Source organism: Bombus terrestris, chromosome 12 (assembly GCF_910591885.1).
Source record: "Bombus terrestris chromosome 12, iyBomTerr1.2, whole genome shotgun sequence".
NCBI lineage: Eukaryota > Metazoa > Arthropoda > Insecta > Hymenoptera > Apidae > Bombus > Bombus terrestris.
In genome coordinates, this window is record NC_063280.1 from 5,826,718 (window position 1) to 5,846,481 (window position 19,764).

Here is a 19,764-nt window from a genome sequence, read left to right on the forward strand (position 1 = left end):
TTCCATAAATACATGAACATGCGCAGTTTAATTATGATATAAATATACGTATTTTATACATAGACCCACATTAAGACAACAATAACCCTATTATCCTATCATTCGAACACCTTGAATTCAAAAACAAGCTTACCGCAAAGCGATCCAGGATTCCCTCCATTTCTTTTTTGCCTCGCTATGAACCGACCGAGCGGAGTTTCGTTCCGCGTTTCACTGATTCAGTACATCCGTGACAGCCGAATGGTCACGAGGTTCGACGGTCCGGTTGTTCGTTTCGTGAGATATATCAAGTAATACACAGTCGGTCGGTCGATGAGTTAATCGCGTTATTTGTGCCGGTATAGGTTATGTCATCGTACGTGAATGTTTTTGCTCGCGTACGAGGACAATTGCTCGGGCGAGCCACAAAGTTGCTGAACGAAACATGCCGGCTCTCATCACGTTTGGCAGACGTTGGCGTGTCGGCAGCGATGACCTGCTCATACCGGGCGCCACCTTGGCTTTCATTCACGCGGTCGAGTAAGTATGGATACATGCCTATGCAAATAGAATACGCTAGAGCAGCTGCAAATTTCTTCGAAATATACATCAGCTGTGAACATATCGTCGTATTACATTTTCCAACACTGTTGGATCGTGCGTGATTTTCGCAATTAAAAGGTAAATTTATTCATCTCATCTTCAACTTTCTCCCGTTAACTATGATCGATGAACGAAGGTCGATAGCACCTCGCGGAACCAGCTTTGAGTTCAATGATCGATATTTTGCGATATTTGAGAATTTAAGAGTTCGAGATGTATCGGAGAGATCTAAGAGAGCCATGATGTTTTGGCTCAATTTCAATCGGGAGTAACATGTGAAATATATATTTGATACGTGTGCATACTATACATATATATTTAATGGTGGTGTATGTGATAGTTGTACGAGTATTTTATCGATTTTCGTAATCACATCGAGGGTACTGGAAACTGCTACATTCGAGTGTAATGTTGCAACAGTGCAAATGTCAATGTCGATTACTTTGCCGATCACGTCGACGTTCGGTATGTTATCCAAGGTATTATATTTCTGTTTCATAAGGTATGTTGGAAATTCCATTCAAAGTGGGGTAGAAGAGTAGTTGTAAATTGTATTATGGCGGGAACATAATGTCAATACCGCGCTGCGCTGTAATATTTGGGATACGTTACGCTTCGTTAATTCCCCCACTCCTCTCATCTAAACCACGATGACGTTGGAAAAGAGCATTAAATAACAATTTTATTACTTTATTTTTATCACGATAAAATTATTATTGAGACACTAAGTACCACGTATTATAATTATTCGAATAACAGATTTTTCGCTTACTTTTAGCGATGACATCAGATTCTAAACCGCCATATATTATTTTCTCAACTAGTACACTATATTCTTTCATCTATAATCTTTCCATTACTAATATTTTGTATTAAAATTGTCTTAACAATAACTGATTGCCCATCGAGGATTATCGATTCTTTATCTATAATCTGATAAGTAAGATTGCTGTTTTACAATTACAGCTCTCTTCAATAATAATAATATTAATAATAATAATAACAATAATAATAATAATAAAAATGAAATGATTGCGTGTGGGCTCAAATATTTAGTGTATTGCAGTCAACCTCATCCTTCTTGTAATGATATGATAATGATATAACCCCAATGAAATGAGATAGAGTGAATGAGAGTAATGACAGGAAGATGTAGGCGTTGCGATGCACATATTGTTAGGCTATTACTGACCTTTTGCCGATTAACGTAAATTTTAGATTTACTAATCTAACTTTCTTACTTGTTTTTTTTTTTTTTTGGAAGCGCGTAACCGATATGGCGAAGACACGCACGATATCCAATGGGGGAATGTGAAATTTGCACGCCGGTCCTCAGACGACGACGATTTTTCTACAAACAAGCCGAGATAGGTTTTCCATCGTCGTTTACAACGTTTCTTACTCTCTCAACGAGAATCCGAGATACGTCGTTCCACGGGGTTCGTTTGAGACGGTAAATAGATTTAACGTGAACTCGACCGCGACTTGGTGCAAGCTCATCGGGCTTCCTTAGAAAGCAGCAAAATAACGCGAGAAACACGCATTCGGATCCTCTGTTCAGAATGCGATTTACTGCTTTTTTTTCCGCGGAGGAAAGACTTTCTCCTTTAACTTCATTCTCCTTCCTTCTTTTCTCCTTCTTTCGTTTAATGAAAGATTCCTTAAAATCGGGCAAAGCGGGCACGCACTTTTTTGAGCTCCATTAAATTTCAAATTCGCTACACGGCGGAGCACCGCTGGCGTAGGTAACGCTCAGTGATGTAAATTCTACGTGAAAACGTTCATGACGTTAAAGGGAGGAATGGCGAATTTACTGCCGAAGAAACCGATAAAACTTTCTTTTGCATCCATCGATTACGACTTTTCGTCCAAGTATTCTTAATAATTTCTAGATAACGTTATTTATGTGTAGCAGTGGTATGTGAAATATCGCGAATAAAATAAAACTTATGATGGTTCTTGAAAACTTTTTCATATTTAATGTGAAAATTGTTACTTATCTCCTTCGCTTATAAAACATAGAAAAGGGGAAGGCTGCTATAAATAAATCTGCGTGCATTTATAACCTTCTTCGTTTCGAAATAGAATCATTGGCCTCAAAAAGCTTTGCTGCGACAGTGTGCTAAATTTGCAGATCGTTCTTGTCATAAAAATTTGTATTCCATAGTATCGCAAATATTAGCAAAGGCACGAATTTGTAATATTTTAAATCAATATAGCGTAACGGTTCAATGTTCTCCGTTTTTGTACAACTAATACTAGCAAGTAGGTAGAATCGTAGGAACCGCTGCTAAGGTTTCGCCGATGTCTTATTCCATCCCAAAAGGTCTCGGTTAGGGTTCCTGAACAAATGTATAATTACTTATATTAGCAGCAGGAGTTCTCGAACATTTTCTGGACTTTATCGTTCTCTGAACATTGATACAGAAAAATTGTGATTTAGTTTTATACGCGAGACACCAGCTCGAAAGGACGATGTTTGCGTATATACGCTCACATAATAATTTTTCCGCTCTTATAATTTAGTGGAACAGAAACTCCGTTATTTTTTGTCGAAGGTTCCAGAAATATTTCGCGTGATGGTGCACATTTCATCTCTTCGTCGCTATTTTTCAATTTTTTATTTTATACACGTATGCGCACGTATTTGCGTTTTGCTTTCGCTTCGTGTATCTAAATTTTCAAATAAACATAGTGCGAAGATTTGAATAATTAAAACAAATCGTAGAAGCGATACAATATATTTATTTGTATGTTGTAAAAACGGCACAATTTGATACTCGTCAAACTTTAATATAGACAAGCACATTTACCAAATTTTAGTAAAAAAATGAATAAAGCACCACTCGTACAGTCAATGGTATAGCGATCGATATTTTCTAAATATTCAAGGGGATGACTAAAATCAATATTTAATCATAAAATCATGTAAGATGACGTTTTTGGTAATACAATATTTTGAAGAATTGAATGACAGCATATTGAATATTATTATATATTATAAAAGAGACGAAAATATGATTTTTCTTTTTGTAGTCTTTAATTAATTAATTAAGTGGTAAAAATAACAATCGCCGCACGATATAAGAAATATTTTAAGAAAAATTGCGCTTGGTATTCTAATTGGAACGGATCAGAATCATTTACTGATTATCATATTTCAATCTTCCTAATTGCATCGCCGCTCGTTCGCAATCATTCGCAAATTGAATAGCAGAACGATTCCGTTTTAACACTTTTCCTGCGGCCCCTAGCTTCAAGGTGACTAGACGCAGTCGTAATTTATTTAGTCGTTTATAAAGCGGTCCCCTTTAAGCCCCGGGATATTCGCGATGCGGAGGAACACGATACTCGAATCGAAGTGCGCGGCTCTTTTCAAACGGGTTCGTCTCTGCCCATAGTTTGCATCTACGAAAGACTGGCTTTTCGTACCAGAATCCCTTTAACGAACGAAACTTACGTTGAACAGATCGTGCATGCTTTTACTCGCGACCCGCTGGGTACAACGTGGAGAATTACAGAACCTAAGCTCTCGTATACTTGCAGGTTTCATTTATTTAGAAGCTCGCGTGGCTCTCACGAAAATAACGTTAAATATTCACGATCTTAGAAAACGAACGATGGCAGACGCAAAATAAATTTGCTCCTCGATTAGCAGTTCAATTAATAATTTACCCCTTTGAAATGCGCGTCACGAAACAAACGGTGTGAATTTGTTTCTTTTTATAGAATAATATCGCTTCTCTTTCTCTCTGTTCTTCCGTATTTTGGCCAATTTGAAACGAACGATAGAATCGATTTGATTTTTTATTATATCGAGAATCGGCAAAAAACAGCATCGAAAGTGCTTCTTGGTGATCAATATGTCAGGGCTGAACGCGTGCAATGCTCTAGCTTGTGAATGGCCTGTTACACCCTCTCCCGTTGCCTATGAATCATTTAAGGTTCACCCTATATATCCATCCCCATTCAATGCTATTGTGTTTACGCGCGTTACGTGCTCGAAACCGTGCGCAACGGGCTCGTCTTTTTGGCCCCCGAGGTCGATGGAAATCTTCCGTTGTTCCATCCGTTTTCTACTGATTTTTTAGCCCTGATATCCGTTCTTTGATGTTTCTCGTCGACGGATCTTTGACGCTTCACGAAGATGTAAAACAGCACGTTGGGAAAACTTGTTTGTTGGCGTGTCTCGTACTTCGCAAGAAAATAAGTCCTGACGAGTTCGAGGGATCAACTTAAATCAACTCACGGCGGAATATAATACAACAGATTCTTTAGAAGAAAAATAAGAAAGAGGAAAAGAGAAGCTCCTTTGTAAGATCGTGTCTAATTTATTACTTGAATTTGCTATATTTTTCGTCCATTTCCTTTTTTGTTCTCGCTACAAAAATTCGAAAGGAAAACTGACGAAAATTGCGAAGTATCTAAAAATATAAAATATAATATTTCATGCGGTATAAGGATATCTAATTTTCGTAACGCCGCGCCGTTTCGTGCGGTGTACACGTTACACACGTTACACGCGACACCTTCGTGCGATGGACGCCAGGCTGTTTCATATTTATTAACCTTATTTTCATCTAAGTGACATATTTACATATATTTTTCGCTTATCCTATATCGTTTAACTCGTGGTACACTATGCGAATTAATATGCATAGTCATACTTCGTCACCAGCGGAAGACAAAGCTTATGAAATTTTATGTAAAATTCCTCTTTCGCTGAAACAAATGAGAACGTTACGAGCAGAGCGTATTGCAGATACTTTATCTACGTTGTAATTATCTATTTATAGCGGTGCGAAAGAAAGAAAAAATGAGTACAAATTAGTATTGGTCGTTAGATACTTAGCAAATAAATAAGAAAAAATTAATACCGATATCTTTTCTATTCTGTACTGCTTTTTTTCGATTTATCGTACTTAGTTTCACCCTTTCTCGAAACAAGCATTTTCCTGCGATTTGCAATTCAGCATTGTATCATAGATTTTCTCAGCGTTTCTTCTTAAAATTCCCAAACATCTACAGTTTAAATACCTCGAATAGAAAAAAAGTAACATTTGGTTAGTTTCTTAAGCACGGTCGGATCGCCATAAATTTTACACAAGCACTAAGTTTCGACGCCTATCCTTTTCATTTTTTTTTTTTTTTTTTTTTACCAAGATTCCATCTTTCACCAGGAATGTTCTATTTGCGTTTCAACGTGGTCGTACGTTTTCATAAATTATGGAATGCGCCAACGGCGAGATATTCTTGACGAAAGTTGTACGTTCACACGTGCTTACACAGCGAGTATTGCGTATGGCATCCGTTACATATTATACCAACTGCACTTTCTTCCGATATCACGTAATTTAAGAACACGCTGCATTATGTTTGATATATATATAATATATATAGTAAATATATATGTTTACATCTCATCTGCATTTTCGTTCAACTTTGAAACAACACTGTTCATTTCTTCATTTTTTATGCAGATTTTCGAATAATCCGATAGGAAATTTCAGACTGCGCAATTTTACAGCTATTTTATGTATGCATGCTTACAAATTCTCAAATAATATTCATATTATTAATATCATTGTTACATCCCTAAACCTGCACATTTATTATTAATTAATTCATATTGACTTTTACTGTTAACATGTTTAACGTGTATTATTTTCCGCTATTGATATTTGCTAAATAGTATCATTTGAAATGTTTAATATTATAGCCGAACTTTACTATTAATCATTCATAATATTCGTGTAATATTTGTCGTACAAACTTTGAGTTTATCGTTCAAGTTATCTGATAATTAATAGATATATTTACCATAGCTATCCTGAGACTTATAAGAAAGATAATTAAAGCATTCGAAACATATCCAAAATTCTAAAAGTTGGGAAGGTTAAGCATCGATAGCATGAACGCTGATATCTATGAAAAACGCGGGGTTCGCACAAAACATTTTTCTCGCGAGAAACGTGTGTACGTGTATCGAATACTATCTTTTCTCCGATGTGCAGGCATCTAAATATAAGTCCGGCCGACAGGCTATCGCAATTTAGAATGCATTAAGTCTGAGTTAGCATTGAATTACGTAGAGAAACTTTATGATTGGAAGCTCGATTTTCACGGTTCGATCAGCGCGTAATCTTCGATCGAATCATGTACATCCACCGCTTTAAAGATTTTTTATTTCCTACCTTTTGCCTCTTGTTATAAACACTCTTTAATTATATCTATAGTCCTTTTATCAATTGAATTTCCAAAATTGGAAATTGTTATTTTATGGTCAAACAATATTCCGTGGCTCTTTTACACGAGTTGCTCCGTATACATGAATAAACATGACTGGATTCAGCGAAACTCGAACAAAGACAAATTATCGATAACCACGGGTGACAATAGTTTGTTAAAATCATTGTCTCTCACACCGAATTCTCGATTGCGTGTTATTAAAAGCGCAAGTATTCCGCGAGCATACAGGAAGAATAAGTAAATCGATAAAAAGTATTTTGGGTGGGTGGAGCGTTATCGGACCCTTTTTGATACGAGTTTCCTTTTTCTTTTCTCATATTACAGCCTGTGAATTGAAAAGTAGCTGTCTCAAATTTAACGATTTATTTTTTATACGATTCATCGATAAATGAAACTTTCCGTGTTTCTCTTGTAACGAGAGATTTTCGCGCTTTATCTTTCGCGTAATGAATGAGTCATTATACAGAAAAAAAATTACGAGGACAATATCTGCGCTGGAAATCATAGTAGACATCAGGACATACTCGTTGGAATTCTTCTCACGTTTCTAGATTGTTGTTTCCGATGATGCGTTCTTGACTGACATCCGTACAGTAGTACGCAAAAGTTTCGTAACGTAGACTCTGTCATTTTTAGACGACAGATGCGAGACTCGTGCTGGTACTGAAAATAGATCGTTTTAAATGTTTTTTCTCAAAACGATCGAGGTACGTTGCGGTTTCGATGCGTAGATGCGTAAAAAATCGCCCTTCATATTTTCCACTGGTATTTCATAAATCCATTAAACGCGTCGGTGCAATTATTCGATACGAAATTCGTTTGATAAATTTACTCTAAGAAAAGTATAACTATCTCTCTATCGACAATTTGTTGCGTTCTTATTGCATCGTATTATATTATTCAACAGCTGGAAATTATATAGGAGTATCAAGATTTCTACTTTGTAACGTCAGTTTGATCAATTAACTTGGATTCATTTGAATTGTAAATCATCGAGAATCTACTGATACTTACGGTACTATTCCATATGTATATATACTCTGCTATCGTAACGTAGATGTACAAATACCATTCTTTCTTCTTCGATAATTGGCAAACATACGATAGTTAATCTTTCAATTTATGTACATTTCGAAGCTCCGTTTATCGGAGTCCATATCCAATATTTCCAAGATATAACGGAATGTTTTTATAAACGCACATAATATATTTCTATCTCCTATTGTTGCCACCATACGCTTAAAATTCTTTATAAAAAGTACTCCATAAAAACTAGCCATTCAGCTGTTTGCTTCGTTACTTCGTACGATCAGCGTTTTCTCTTATTATCAGCAAACAGCTTTTTAGAATTAACGACGAATATTTCTCTCCTATCTTCGCTGAAGATGCAGACTCGCCTTTAAGGTCATTCGCATTTCAGATATACCTATTATTATACTAACTGCGAGTAATTAAAAGTGCAGCTTATCCTGTCGTTAAAGAGGGCGTTAGGAGAGCGATCTCAATTTAACGACTTAACTTGTCTTAAGGACGGTTCTCGTCGACGATGAACAAAGGTGCAACCCACGCGAAAGATCGATACGCATGATTATCGACTTGAACAAATTGAAGGGGGTGTAAACCCCTTAATCAAGCGGATGCGTATTCCTACGGGCCCTATCTTGCAAATAGGAGCTGATGCAAAATAAAGACGCAGGCACAGGGTTCGTTCGCGTTGATTACAGAATTATCCTCGAAAGAACGTCTTGGAATGAAGGCGCATTTTCACGTTCATTGATCCGTGCTAGCGATATTATACGTCACGTGCCGCGTCGCGACGTTTCACGTGCATCTTCAAACGCCTTTCACGCTGATGATGACGAGCTCCGTTGTCTTCTTGGAATTCTAATTCCAGCACAAAATGGATAAAAGATATTTTATGTAGAAGCTGTCAGTTTAATGATAATGAATATTAAGATCGATGGGAGTAGCTGGGTTGAGCTTTTCGCAAGCTGCACCCCTTGTTTTATGAATTCTTTTTACGGTTATTGCAGATTAGAGTTAGCTACCTACCTCTAAAATAGCATGGCGATTAAACGCATCGCTGCGTGGTAGGAATTCATTTTATAAATACTAATGCAAGTTGCGTTTGTTACCATTGGACTGTACTCTGTATGACAATTAAGTTGGAGTATTATAATACGAAGAACGGAGAAATTGTATATGAATATATTTAATAATTGCTTTACTATCAGAAAAATAATCTACTTCGGTTGTTAAGGCTTTTCAGATAGCTTATATATGTCCAACGCGAAATAATGTAGTTTAAAGTTTAGTTCAACTTCAGGACCTAAGATAACTGAAAAGTCAAAATTGGCGGAAATTACAGAAATAAAACTGCATAAGATCTCGTAACTTTTGAACTTCTCTTCGTCGGATAAATTAAACGAAACCATCGTCATTTTTATACTAGCTTCAGCGTCCCATTCATTGCTGTTCATGAATACGTAAAGGCGTAAGATGCCCGAGCAGAGCAATACAGGTTGGTTGCCAGAAGCTCCTTTATTGCCACTTATCAATATCCCGAAGCAAGCAAACTACGTACACCAACAATGAAACGCTAACGTAGTAAACTTGAGCCAGAGATTTCTATGCTTCAACGAATCATCGAACAGACGGTGTATATAACGTTTCGCACTTTACAACGATAAAGCTTTTCTGCAAACGATCCTTGTATCGTTTCCGTGTAACGCGTTCGTACACGAAGAACATTCTAATTCGAGCATGAAAACTCGAGACGAAAGAAAGGACATTATCGTTAGTGTGGAAAGAGCTTCTCAGAGAACATTTTCAAATACGCTGTAGTAAGTAAAATAGCAATCGAGCTTTTCCTCCTTGCGAAATGTGAACGTTTGAGCAACTTTATAAATCTACACGAAACCAGAAAAAATACAAAAAGTTGGTAAGTCGGACGTTTTCGGGTCAGAACAGGCCGTGTTCCATCGCCTCGGATACTCCAGTTGCGGAATACTTTTCCCATTTCGGAGACAAAGGAGCATTTATCGCAGCGGGACGCCAATGGCAGCTCCCAAAACGCACATATCGACCCCGTGCATGCACGATTCACAAAACCAAGGGGAAGGTCGCCAAGCGGCGAGTATCGGGGAAAAGGAGCCATGAAAGCTTGGTGTGTGGGTGGATTTGCATCGATGTCGAGAAGGGATCTGCACCCTCCTAGCGGCAGAGAAACGTAAAACAATTCGGTGTTTGACGCAGAGGACGCGCGTGGTGAGCGTAAGGTCGGTCGAAAAAATCGACCAGCGGTAGGAGGCGTACGTGGACCAACCCCAAATCTACACCGATGCGTGGGATGTTGTGCGATGTCTTCTCGCGAGGGTCCCAACTCGTTTGTGCGAGGGAGCCGATGAATATTTCGGGAATTCCTTCGCGAACGAGTGACTTTAATTAAAATCGTAAACGCATTGTTTCTCCGTATACTTTAATCATGTTGGAGATTTTATTTCGTCACAGTGATGGAAAGTTCGTGTCGACTAGAGGGAACGATGCGAAGAAAGTCGATTTTTCGCGACGAGCAGTCGTGTTTAATTAAGAAAATAGGTCGCCGTGAGCCTTAAGATTATTACTTTCGAAGATGTAGAAACAACGATGCTCGGTTGCTAGAAGTTTTAACTAATCTCGAAATTACCGTAATTAATACGAAAACTCGCCAAGTTTCAGCTGAGTTTTTAATTCTATCGCGACTAGGCAAGAATTCGATCGTCCTTGATGTTTTTACTTTACAACGATACCGTGTTAGGTATACACGTGGCACTTACGTCAAACACAATTTGTTTATCATTCGCGTAATTAGCAAACATTCGGTATCTAAATAGCGATGTTAAACTTTTAACGAACGTCTTACTTATACGTATGCATGATACGTGGAGCGCAAACGTAGAGCTTGGTAATGCCAACACGTTTAATTGCGCTCTTTCAGGCAACGATTAGCCACGATTCACGATCGATCGCCGAGTTATTTTCCTTCCGTAGGCGTGGAACTGTTATCATCTCGGTGAACGTAATTCCAGGCCTAGTTCGGTCGGTGGTAATTTTACTTCACCTCGTTTTTCCGCTGTACATACCTAGAAAGACCGCGAAACGGTTATCGAGGTGTGCATCGACCGCGTCGCGAAACAACCGGTCTACACGTATCAGGAAAATTTATTGGCAACGTACGAACTAGTAGCCACGTTGAGTCTTCGCTGGCACGTGAAACCTGGTATCGTTAGTTTGCAATCAATTTTCATAAATTATGCCTGTTATCTGTTACGGGAAGTTAGCAAAATATTAGAGCAATAATGTAGTTAAGTCTAGTCTCTTGATTTCTCAATATCTTCAATGAAGTCGAAACTTACATTGAGATACTTCTATCTAGAAATTAATAGAAATTGCTTGCTTTCGACATTAATTTCAAATCCGAATGTCGAAATTTCAATTTCTACTCCTTTCGCGAGTATCGTAGAGTTCGTTTGCCTTGGGACATTTTGTTCACCAGCAAACTCTCGAAATAAAGAAAGGTATCGTTAATATTAGTAGCGTTAATTTCGATTTAATCGTACATCTGTCAACAGATTCGGTATAGTCGTAATTTAAAATGTTTGACCGATGGCAAACAACTTTACGTGATATCGTTTCTGATCGAGCCATTTACATCAACGATACCATTAAATTTACATAAAGTACAAAATTTTGTCGGCGGTGTTGTACCTTGTCGGTTTATTTACATGCATGACGATAATCGACGGGCATAATCGGTTTTCCAGTTGATCGGAGATAGGTAGTCGATTCACCAGTAGGATTTGCCATAGATAAACATCGATGGGACGTAGGATGAACTAGTATGAATGGTCGTGGCCCACTTAAGCTAGTTAATTTCCGAAAGAACCAGCTCCCGCCACGCTAACCACGTCGATAATTAATAGACTTCAGTCTGTGGCTAGCTGATATATGATTTCTCGTGACATCGTACAGTCACCTTGTCTCGCGTGCTAAACTGGTGACAGGCTGCACACGATCTCGCTTCGATATCGTGTCAGTTAATCGATAAAATGTCTACCACGAAGACAATATAATAAGTGTATAATACAGCTAGGAGTTGCAACCTTAACGAACGTTGCGTGTAAAAAGACGTATCTTAAAATAGCCTTTGACTCGCGAAAAATCAAAGATACGAATTATTGCGTATTTCTGCATGCTTGACAGAAAAAATTTTATGGGATGCTTTGCGATTAAAGAACACCTAACGGGTTATTGAAAGAAGAAGCTTGGAATTCCGAAGGCTCGGTATAAAGTTACAAGCGAACCGTTAATCGATAAGCTTCACTGTCATGAATAATCATGAGCTCCGAAGACATCCGATCTTACGAAGCCTAAATTAGTTTCCGTGCAAGCACTGTTAGCTTTCGTCAATACCTTTTTGATATCGTGATTCCTGAGGAAGATAAACCTTTGAGCCGTGGACGATTGATTTAATGGAATTTCGATCAATATTGAAGGAGTGTCTTTGATGATTCTTGTGATTAATTCGGAATCAATTCTGGATGGATTGCGTCGAACATGGTCGAGTTTATTTTCATTCGAAAAATGATTCGATCGTTATATGAAACGTAGATTGGCATGTATTTCAGTTTGATGGCAGATTTCTACGGCCTCGTGAAATTTTCTTGGGCTAGAAAAAGAGGGCAAACAGGAACAATATGTAATAATATAATAATAAAATATAATAATATATAAAAGTAATGGGTAGAAGATCCATGATACGAAAAAGAAAAATAGAATTTACAATTAGGTTGTATAATACATATGATTTGTAATTAAATTAAACACACATGTACACGCGTTTTGTTAACAATAACCATTTGATCGTGTATACGCGTTTACATTGTAAAGTGCAGCTGCGGTTCCATGTGCAATTCCATTCGAGGATTCGACATTCGAACGAATTAATTATTGCTACGCAATCAATATGACGGTTTTGGATCGGTGAATCCAAATGCATCTGTTCTCAAAGACTGTTGAATAATCAAAATCGTTAAACATTGGTCGAACTTACGTCTGCATCGTGTCAGCGTTCAGTGGAATTATTAGTGCATAAGCCATTCCTACCTGATATATAAGCTATTCCCGGAGTGAATGAAAAATGTACAAGCTATATAGAAGTCGTGACAAAGTTTGTATATAAGTTGTAGAGGCAAGGCATCGCTTGGTCTATCTTTTCAAAGTTCACTGCGAATTTAGCTCATCGTTCACGCTGTGTCGGAAATGTCGAAAGATATACAAAATCAATTTTCGATAAAACTTTCATTAGTAAAAAAATAGAAAACGATATATATGAGAATATCGATACGAACGGGAAAGCTCAAGTAGAGTACGCGAATTCAATGGGGTATTTTGTTCGTTTATATCCTCTTGTACACGTTTCGCCTCAGTTTCTCCCACTGAAATTACGTTGATCTTAAACTTCCACGAGACCCAATCGAAAGTTCCATCGTAATTAAAAATTTTCACGCATTCGACGAGGAATTAATAACCATTCTCCACTGGACAGCGAAATGTAATTAGTCGTCTACATGATTGTAATTTTACACCTTGTCGATGTGCTCGAATTCGCTCGAATGGTTTTTATCAATCCGTTGCCTGAAGCGGGTTACTCGAGTACGATTCAAACTTCACGTTCGAACAATTTATATTACATCGAGTAATAGTAGCGTATTCTCGCGAGAGAATACACAATCCTTGCGGCGACAAGCGCAAAATATTTCCATGACGGTATACAGCTACGGTAGATATTACCGTGTGCCATAACCACACGGACAATCGATCAATTTGCCCGGATTACGTGGAAATAGTGTTTCACTGCAATCGTTTCCTAGTCAGGAGATTGGACTGGGGTTCGTTCGTTGTCGTTTTACTCTGTTTTGCCACTCGATATTCGCTGATATACTTCGTGTTGACGCGCGACGCCGCGTAATTTTTACAATTTGGCCCTGACCCGTGCCGTCTGATGCCAGGAGATCGACCATTTCCGGACACAATATCGCGCCGCGTGTATTTGGCGAATGCACACCGACGACCGAAAATATAACTAGGGAATATTCAGTAGAAGCATAAAGTTACACGATAGATCTTAAGTTGGGACAACGGTAATTCTAGTTCTTGTAATTTTAAAGGGTACTTTAATGTAATGGACCGTGTGTACATATATCAGCGAAGGGATTTGGTAAAGTATTACGGAAATGGAAAAGTACATTGTAAATGTCGCAACGGGTCGTTAGAGTAAATTGACTTTGGCGCTTCAATCCTTTCGCTACTGTACTCTGGCAGCTAAAAGCGTTTTTTTGTACGAGGATAGTACACAGTAGGTACCTTTTATCAAAATGGATGGGTGTTTAAATGCTTTGTATAATTAGCTACAGCTCAAGGCATATAAACGCGAACATATATCACGTCGTGCTTTATCGTGATTTTGTTCGATTCCCATTGTCTAATTTACATCGTCGCGACGATTTCAAACGTTAAGGTATTTTACCGTTTCGATAGGTAGCTTCGGAACGGTATAGATTACCGTAGGAGTTAATTGAATAAGGATCATGTTAATAGAATTTCGAAACCAAGCGTGTACGATAACGTTGTACGGCTGCATAGGGAGAAGAAGCATCAGACTAGGGTCAACGACAGTCTGAAATAAAGCTCGTTCTCGAATTAACTCGCTGCGATTCTTTCTCCCCTTCTCTTCGACCGTCGATTATTCTCGAACTTGGTTCTACCGTTTCGAAGACACTTTGTGCTTTGTGAAATTGTTGTTAAATAGCGATCGTTGTTTCGTAGACGGCTATGATTAAATTAACGCCAAGCCAATCGATAGCCGTTTGCCGAAGGACTCGATTATAAATTCCTCTCATTTGTCTCTTTGATGTACTTCATCGTGTGCACGTTAATGCGTTCTGCATCGTCGTTAAATTTTTCTGAATAATAACTGAACGTTATTGACTCTACTGAAATCGTTATTAATCCGGTAAAATTTGTTACGAGCTTAAATAGTATAAAAATTTTCGAATTCATCGCCCTATCCTTGTAATATCTTTGTGATAATTACTTTTGTAACATTTTGCTTTTCTTTTGCAGCCGTGTTTGCTTTTCGTTCTATAAAAATGTTCCTTCTCATCGTAAAAATATGTGAGAATTGCCGAATTAGGTTATTTAATAAAAAGAAGCTTTTATGGATTATAGGGTCTAGGAATTAGATTTCTTTTAATGTTTTACGGATGAACAATTTTCGAAGAAGATAGCCGTGCACCGGCAGGAAAATCAATAAGACATGAATTTCGTATCCATTCCGGATAACTGGCTCGATGTAATATCACGGGCAAGAATTAAAATAGTTTGAACATTTAATACATTTTTATCACTGATATTCCTAATTTAATATTTCTACAAATATTCAGTATCTGTTGGCAACTAGTACTGTAACAAATACATTAAAATATTAGGTTGTCCCAAAAATTTCTTCCGTTTTATAAGGAAATAATAGATGCACAACATCCTTTGTTTTATATTATTTTATTGAATTATGTATGATCTATTTTGTTCCAATAGAATATTATTAGAAATTCTCTATCTTGCTGTATTACACCTATTTTATCTTAAATTGTAGAATTAATAACAAATTGTGGATAATAGAATGTGGTTAATTGCTTAGTTGGCAATTAACTTGTTATAACGTTACTTCGGTTAAGTTAACGATTTGTCTGATACGAAGTCTCAGAAGCAAATAAGCCTAAACTGATTTCGCAACCCTTATGTACATACATACGTGCACAGGTATATAAGTATATGCGATACATGTATATGGTCGCTGTCACTATCACGCAGAATCAATTTTCCAACTACGAACAGCATAATACTTGTTTTGTTGCGTTTAAGTAAGCTGCGCTAAAGTATTCTTATTACCGTCTTAAATCTTCCATAGTTGTCGAGAAATAACTTCGTCATGGAATAACCGCGCTGCACATAAAATCTGTGAGTCACTCGAAATTCAAACTGCTGAAGCATTCATTCAACTGGGAATTTACATATTACTTCAACTTGTAGGTATTGCAGTTTTTACTATAAGCTTCCTTCAATTTAATAACATTCTTACCAATAATATTTTTGAGCTCTACATAATCGCGTTTTTTGCTTTGCGTCTAAAGTAACCTTCATAATTTTCTACAAGATCTTTCCTATTATCGCTTTGTGTCACGAGTTTGACAAATCGCTCAACTTTTAACAAGCTCGCATTTTAAGTGGCCTGCCTCTATGAAAGTTCGTTTAACATGTTCGTAACATTTAAACGTGGAAAAAATCAACTAAAATCTCGCAACTGAGAAATTTACAACTTCTTCGGGCATAAAGATATTGCTGTCGCTAAGCTATTACGGATCCTTTCTACGCGCTCGTCTTCAATTTCCTGCTCGTTCCGCGACGTTTCGCAAAACGTTTGGCTTTGAAAAGCTTCGCGACAAAGCGTACTGGTCGATCGCATCAAAAAATTGTCAGGCTACGAGTTAAATTCCAACAAATTACGGGATTGTTGGTTTTCGTAGCGATGATTTCTGTTAAAATATCTCTGCTAACTTGGAATTGTTGGCTGCATGCTTCAAAAGCATGTCGCCGCATTTCTGTTTAATTGTACGTCGCTTTCTGGCTTTGCGAATAATGGCATTTGATGTGGCCGCACACCGTCTCCTCTTAGTCCTTGCACGCGTGTCCTGACAGCCAGGAAAAGAGGCAGAAAAAGAAAAAATATATCTGCATACGTATCCATCGAGCATACAAAGGGAAATAATTCAACGACAGGCAGAATGTTCCTCGCCGAGTTTTAAAATCGTTCCTGTTACGCGAGCCAAGAGATTTGCCACAATGCGATGTTGTATGCACCGCATTGCAAATGTTTGTATGCACCGAAGCTTTGGTCGCATTTTGTCGTCCTGCTGCTCGTAAATGGACGCGTCGTTCCTCAAAGGAACGCTTTTCCGGCCATAAAAGGTGCGTCTATTTTTCCTATCTCTCCTTTCGTTCTTTGCAACTTATCAAAGAACGCATGTTTTTGCGTGTACCGCGAATCGCATCGCAGTAGGTTTGGATACGAACGTTTGGATACGTAACTCTAGTCCCGATTGTCGAAAGAATAACGAAGATTTGAAGTGGATACGAGGATATTGTAGCTCGCAGATGATAAAGATAGCTCTCCGTTTTATTGAAACGCTACGTTCTACTCTTTGGTATTCACTTTGAAGTGATAAGAGTAAAAGAAGAGAAACGAAAAAATTGTTGTAGTCTTTTTAAGCAAACTCTTTTCTCCGTGCGGTTCGAGATCCGTGGTTGAAAATTTACAATTTTTACGAGTTTCCTGAATGATCGTTTATCTAAACTGTAAGCCTGTTTAACGTACCTCAACTTTAGTGATTAGTTGAGAGCCATTGACCTTCCACGAAGCGTTTTGAAGTTTCGCCAGCGTTTCAGCTTCATCAAAGTTCAAGCAAAGATAGTTCTCGGCTATTCGATGGACTCTAAAATCATGAGCGAAATAAGCCGCGACGTTGGCAGAATGTCAAGAACCTTTTTTTACGTTTACACATTACGGAAGCTTCAATTGCCACCCTATCATTAATTTATACGATATCCCCATGGAACTAACGTAATTCCATATTTCACGTTATCGAGTGTATCGAAAAAAAATAAATTTCATATCTGATAGATTCGTTTTATAATTCACCATATTCTGTATGCATACGCAGGATAATCTACCGAAATGAAATATTCATAAATCTTGGAAAACTCGTACGCTCGGAGGAATATCAACACCATAAATTTTCTACGAGCATAATCGTACGCTCGCGATGAATAGACGTTATGACTGGCAGCGTCTTTTTCCCAGCAATTATCACCTCTCTAATATCATTGCACGGTTTAACGTGGTTCCACGAAGGGAACGTGATTTTCACGGTTGAATTGAAATTTTATTCGTAAATGCAAACGAGAGTCGCGGTGTGTGCTTTCATCCTTTTTCGTAAAAAACGAACTGCTCGCCGTAATATTATGAGAAGAAAGAAATCGACGACGTCGAGGCGGAAGGAAACTAGGTTCTCTAGACACGAAAGACGCGGAGTCGGCGCAAGCGTCGACCCTTTTCACTCTCGTTATCTGGTTTTCCTCGTAACCGAGTGTGTGCGCTCGGCCTCGAGTGCTTCTTCGTTATGACACGCTGGTCCAGAATTTGTCTAGGCGAACGATACCATCCTCCTCTACGTCTGTGCGCACACGTGTCTCGACAATTGACCGTCGAGACTAAAACTGGAACCTTCGAGACTTTTTCCCTTCTCACCGCAGAATTTATTCAAATGGTCACTGTGGGGCTAATTCAAAGCGAAGTTCAACGTCGAGATAAATGTTGGCCAAGTTTCTACCTGCTTCAGGGAGTTGTTGAAGGACTCTTGTTAGATAGTTCCGCGAGAAGGAAAATGCTTTTGCAATAAGTAGGTTTGTGTTTGCTAATAAATTCATGAAGGGGATGGACTTTTATCTAAAACATATACTTGTGAATTGTGTGGGTACCTTTTTTAGACAGTTATATGGAAACGATAGTTGTTTGCCTGTGAACTTTTGTCGGAGAAATTAAATTACGTGTAGTTTATGATATTTATAGAACTTATATTTAGTAGTATTTTGATGTATCTTTATATTATCGACGGTATCTAATGAAATAAATTATAATTTTGGAATTTGTATAGAGAAGATAATTGAATAACAATAGCGATAGGCAATACGTTTATTGCTTATATTATACAGCTAATTCGTTTGCGTATTTATAGTTGACATTCTTAGAATATTTACACTGTTACACTCAATTATTGATTTGGCAACCTTTATTCTATCGGCAACTACTTTTGCATATAAGCACATACTCCATTCTTATCTGTTCCTTACAACGTCTATCTAACCTACTTCCACGATACTTAATTTTTCTTTTCTCTTTTGAAGCGTTTATCGACAAAAAACCTTTTTAATGCGATAACATAAACCTGATTGAAACGCCACAGTATAGCATATTATATATTAATTATAACAAATAAAATGGATCTAAAATTAGAGCACTAGGGATCGTGACTTCCTTTCTGTTTTCATTTTTAGCGATGCACATAACATTTTCTTTCTTTACACTTAATAAGAATATTTCTATTAATTATGATATGCCTTGTCAGTGCATATGAAATAAAATAAATGAAGTAAAATAATAATAAGACAAGGAAACTAAAGTAAAATAAATAATTATGAAACAAAACAAAATAATTAACAAGCTAAATTACACACGGAAAATTCTTACACAGATTAAGTTTATTACTAACAACCACCATACTTCGTAATATTATCCGAGTTACATCGCAAATCATTGAGTTTCGTTAGATTTGTACAACTCTTAAATAAATTACGCAACGTAATTTCTCGGAACCTATTAGCAACATCATCACGTCCTTGCATTTTTCCCAACCGTGTGATGTGGGATTCGACGAACGCGGTGAATAATTTAAAAAATAAACAGCTGATACTCGTAGGTCTCTCTCATTTGTACTGTTACGGTTTACATGGTAGTCGTTTGAATCTAATTTAAGGTATCGATAACAACGCGAACTTAGTACTTAGATGTCGATGGGAGGCGTTGCTGTGAGGTGGATATCAGAATATAAATTAGCGTGTGCAGTCGAGTAATGATGTGTTCTCATCTCGTTAATTTACCTATGAGACTCTCGTTTATAGAACCGGAATTCTGATTATCGAGAAGGGAATAAATATTGCTTCGGATACTTGTTTCTCTATTTGTTATGCTACAGGCTATCGAGATTTCAGTTTATTACT

At 37.6% G+C, this 19,764-nt stretch overlaps 1 protein-coding gene across 14 annotated transcripts in view; it reads left to right on the plus strand.

Annotated features, from left to right (window-relative positions):
- The window catches only part of LOC100644776 (diacylglycerol lipase-alpha), a 53,037-nt gene that overhangs the window by 5,588 nt on the left and 27,685 nt on the right, over positions 1-19,764 (plus strand). The window contains exon 1 of one of the 14 annotated variants that reach the window (XM_048410672.1): positions 246-519. The exons of the other annotated variants lie outside the window; for them this stretch is intronic. Coding sequence (XP_048266629.1) covers positions 425-519 — 95 coding nt within the window. The 5' untranslated portion in view covers positions 246-424. Of the gene's footprint in view, positions 1-245; positions 520-19,764 lie in introns of those variants that run through there. 14 annotated transcript variants of the gene reach the window in all.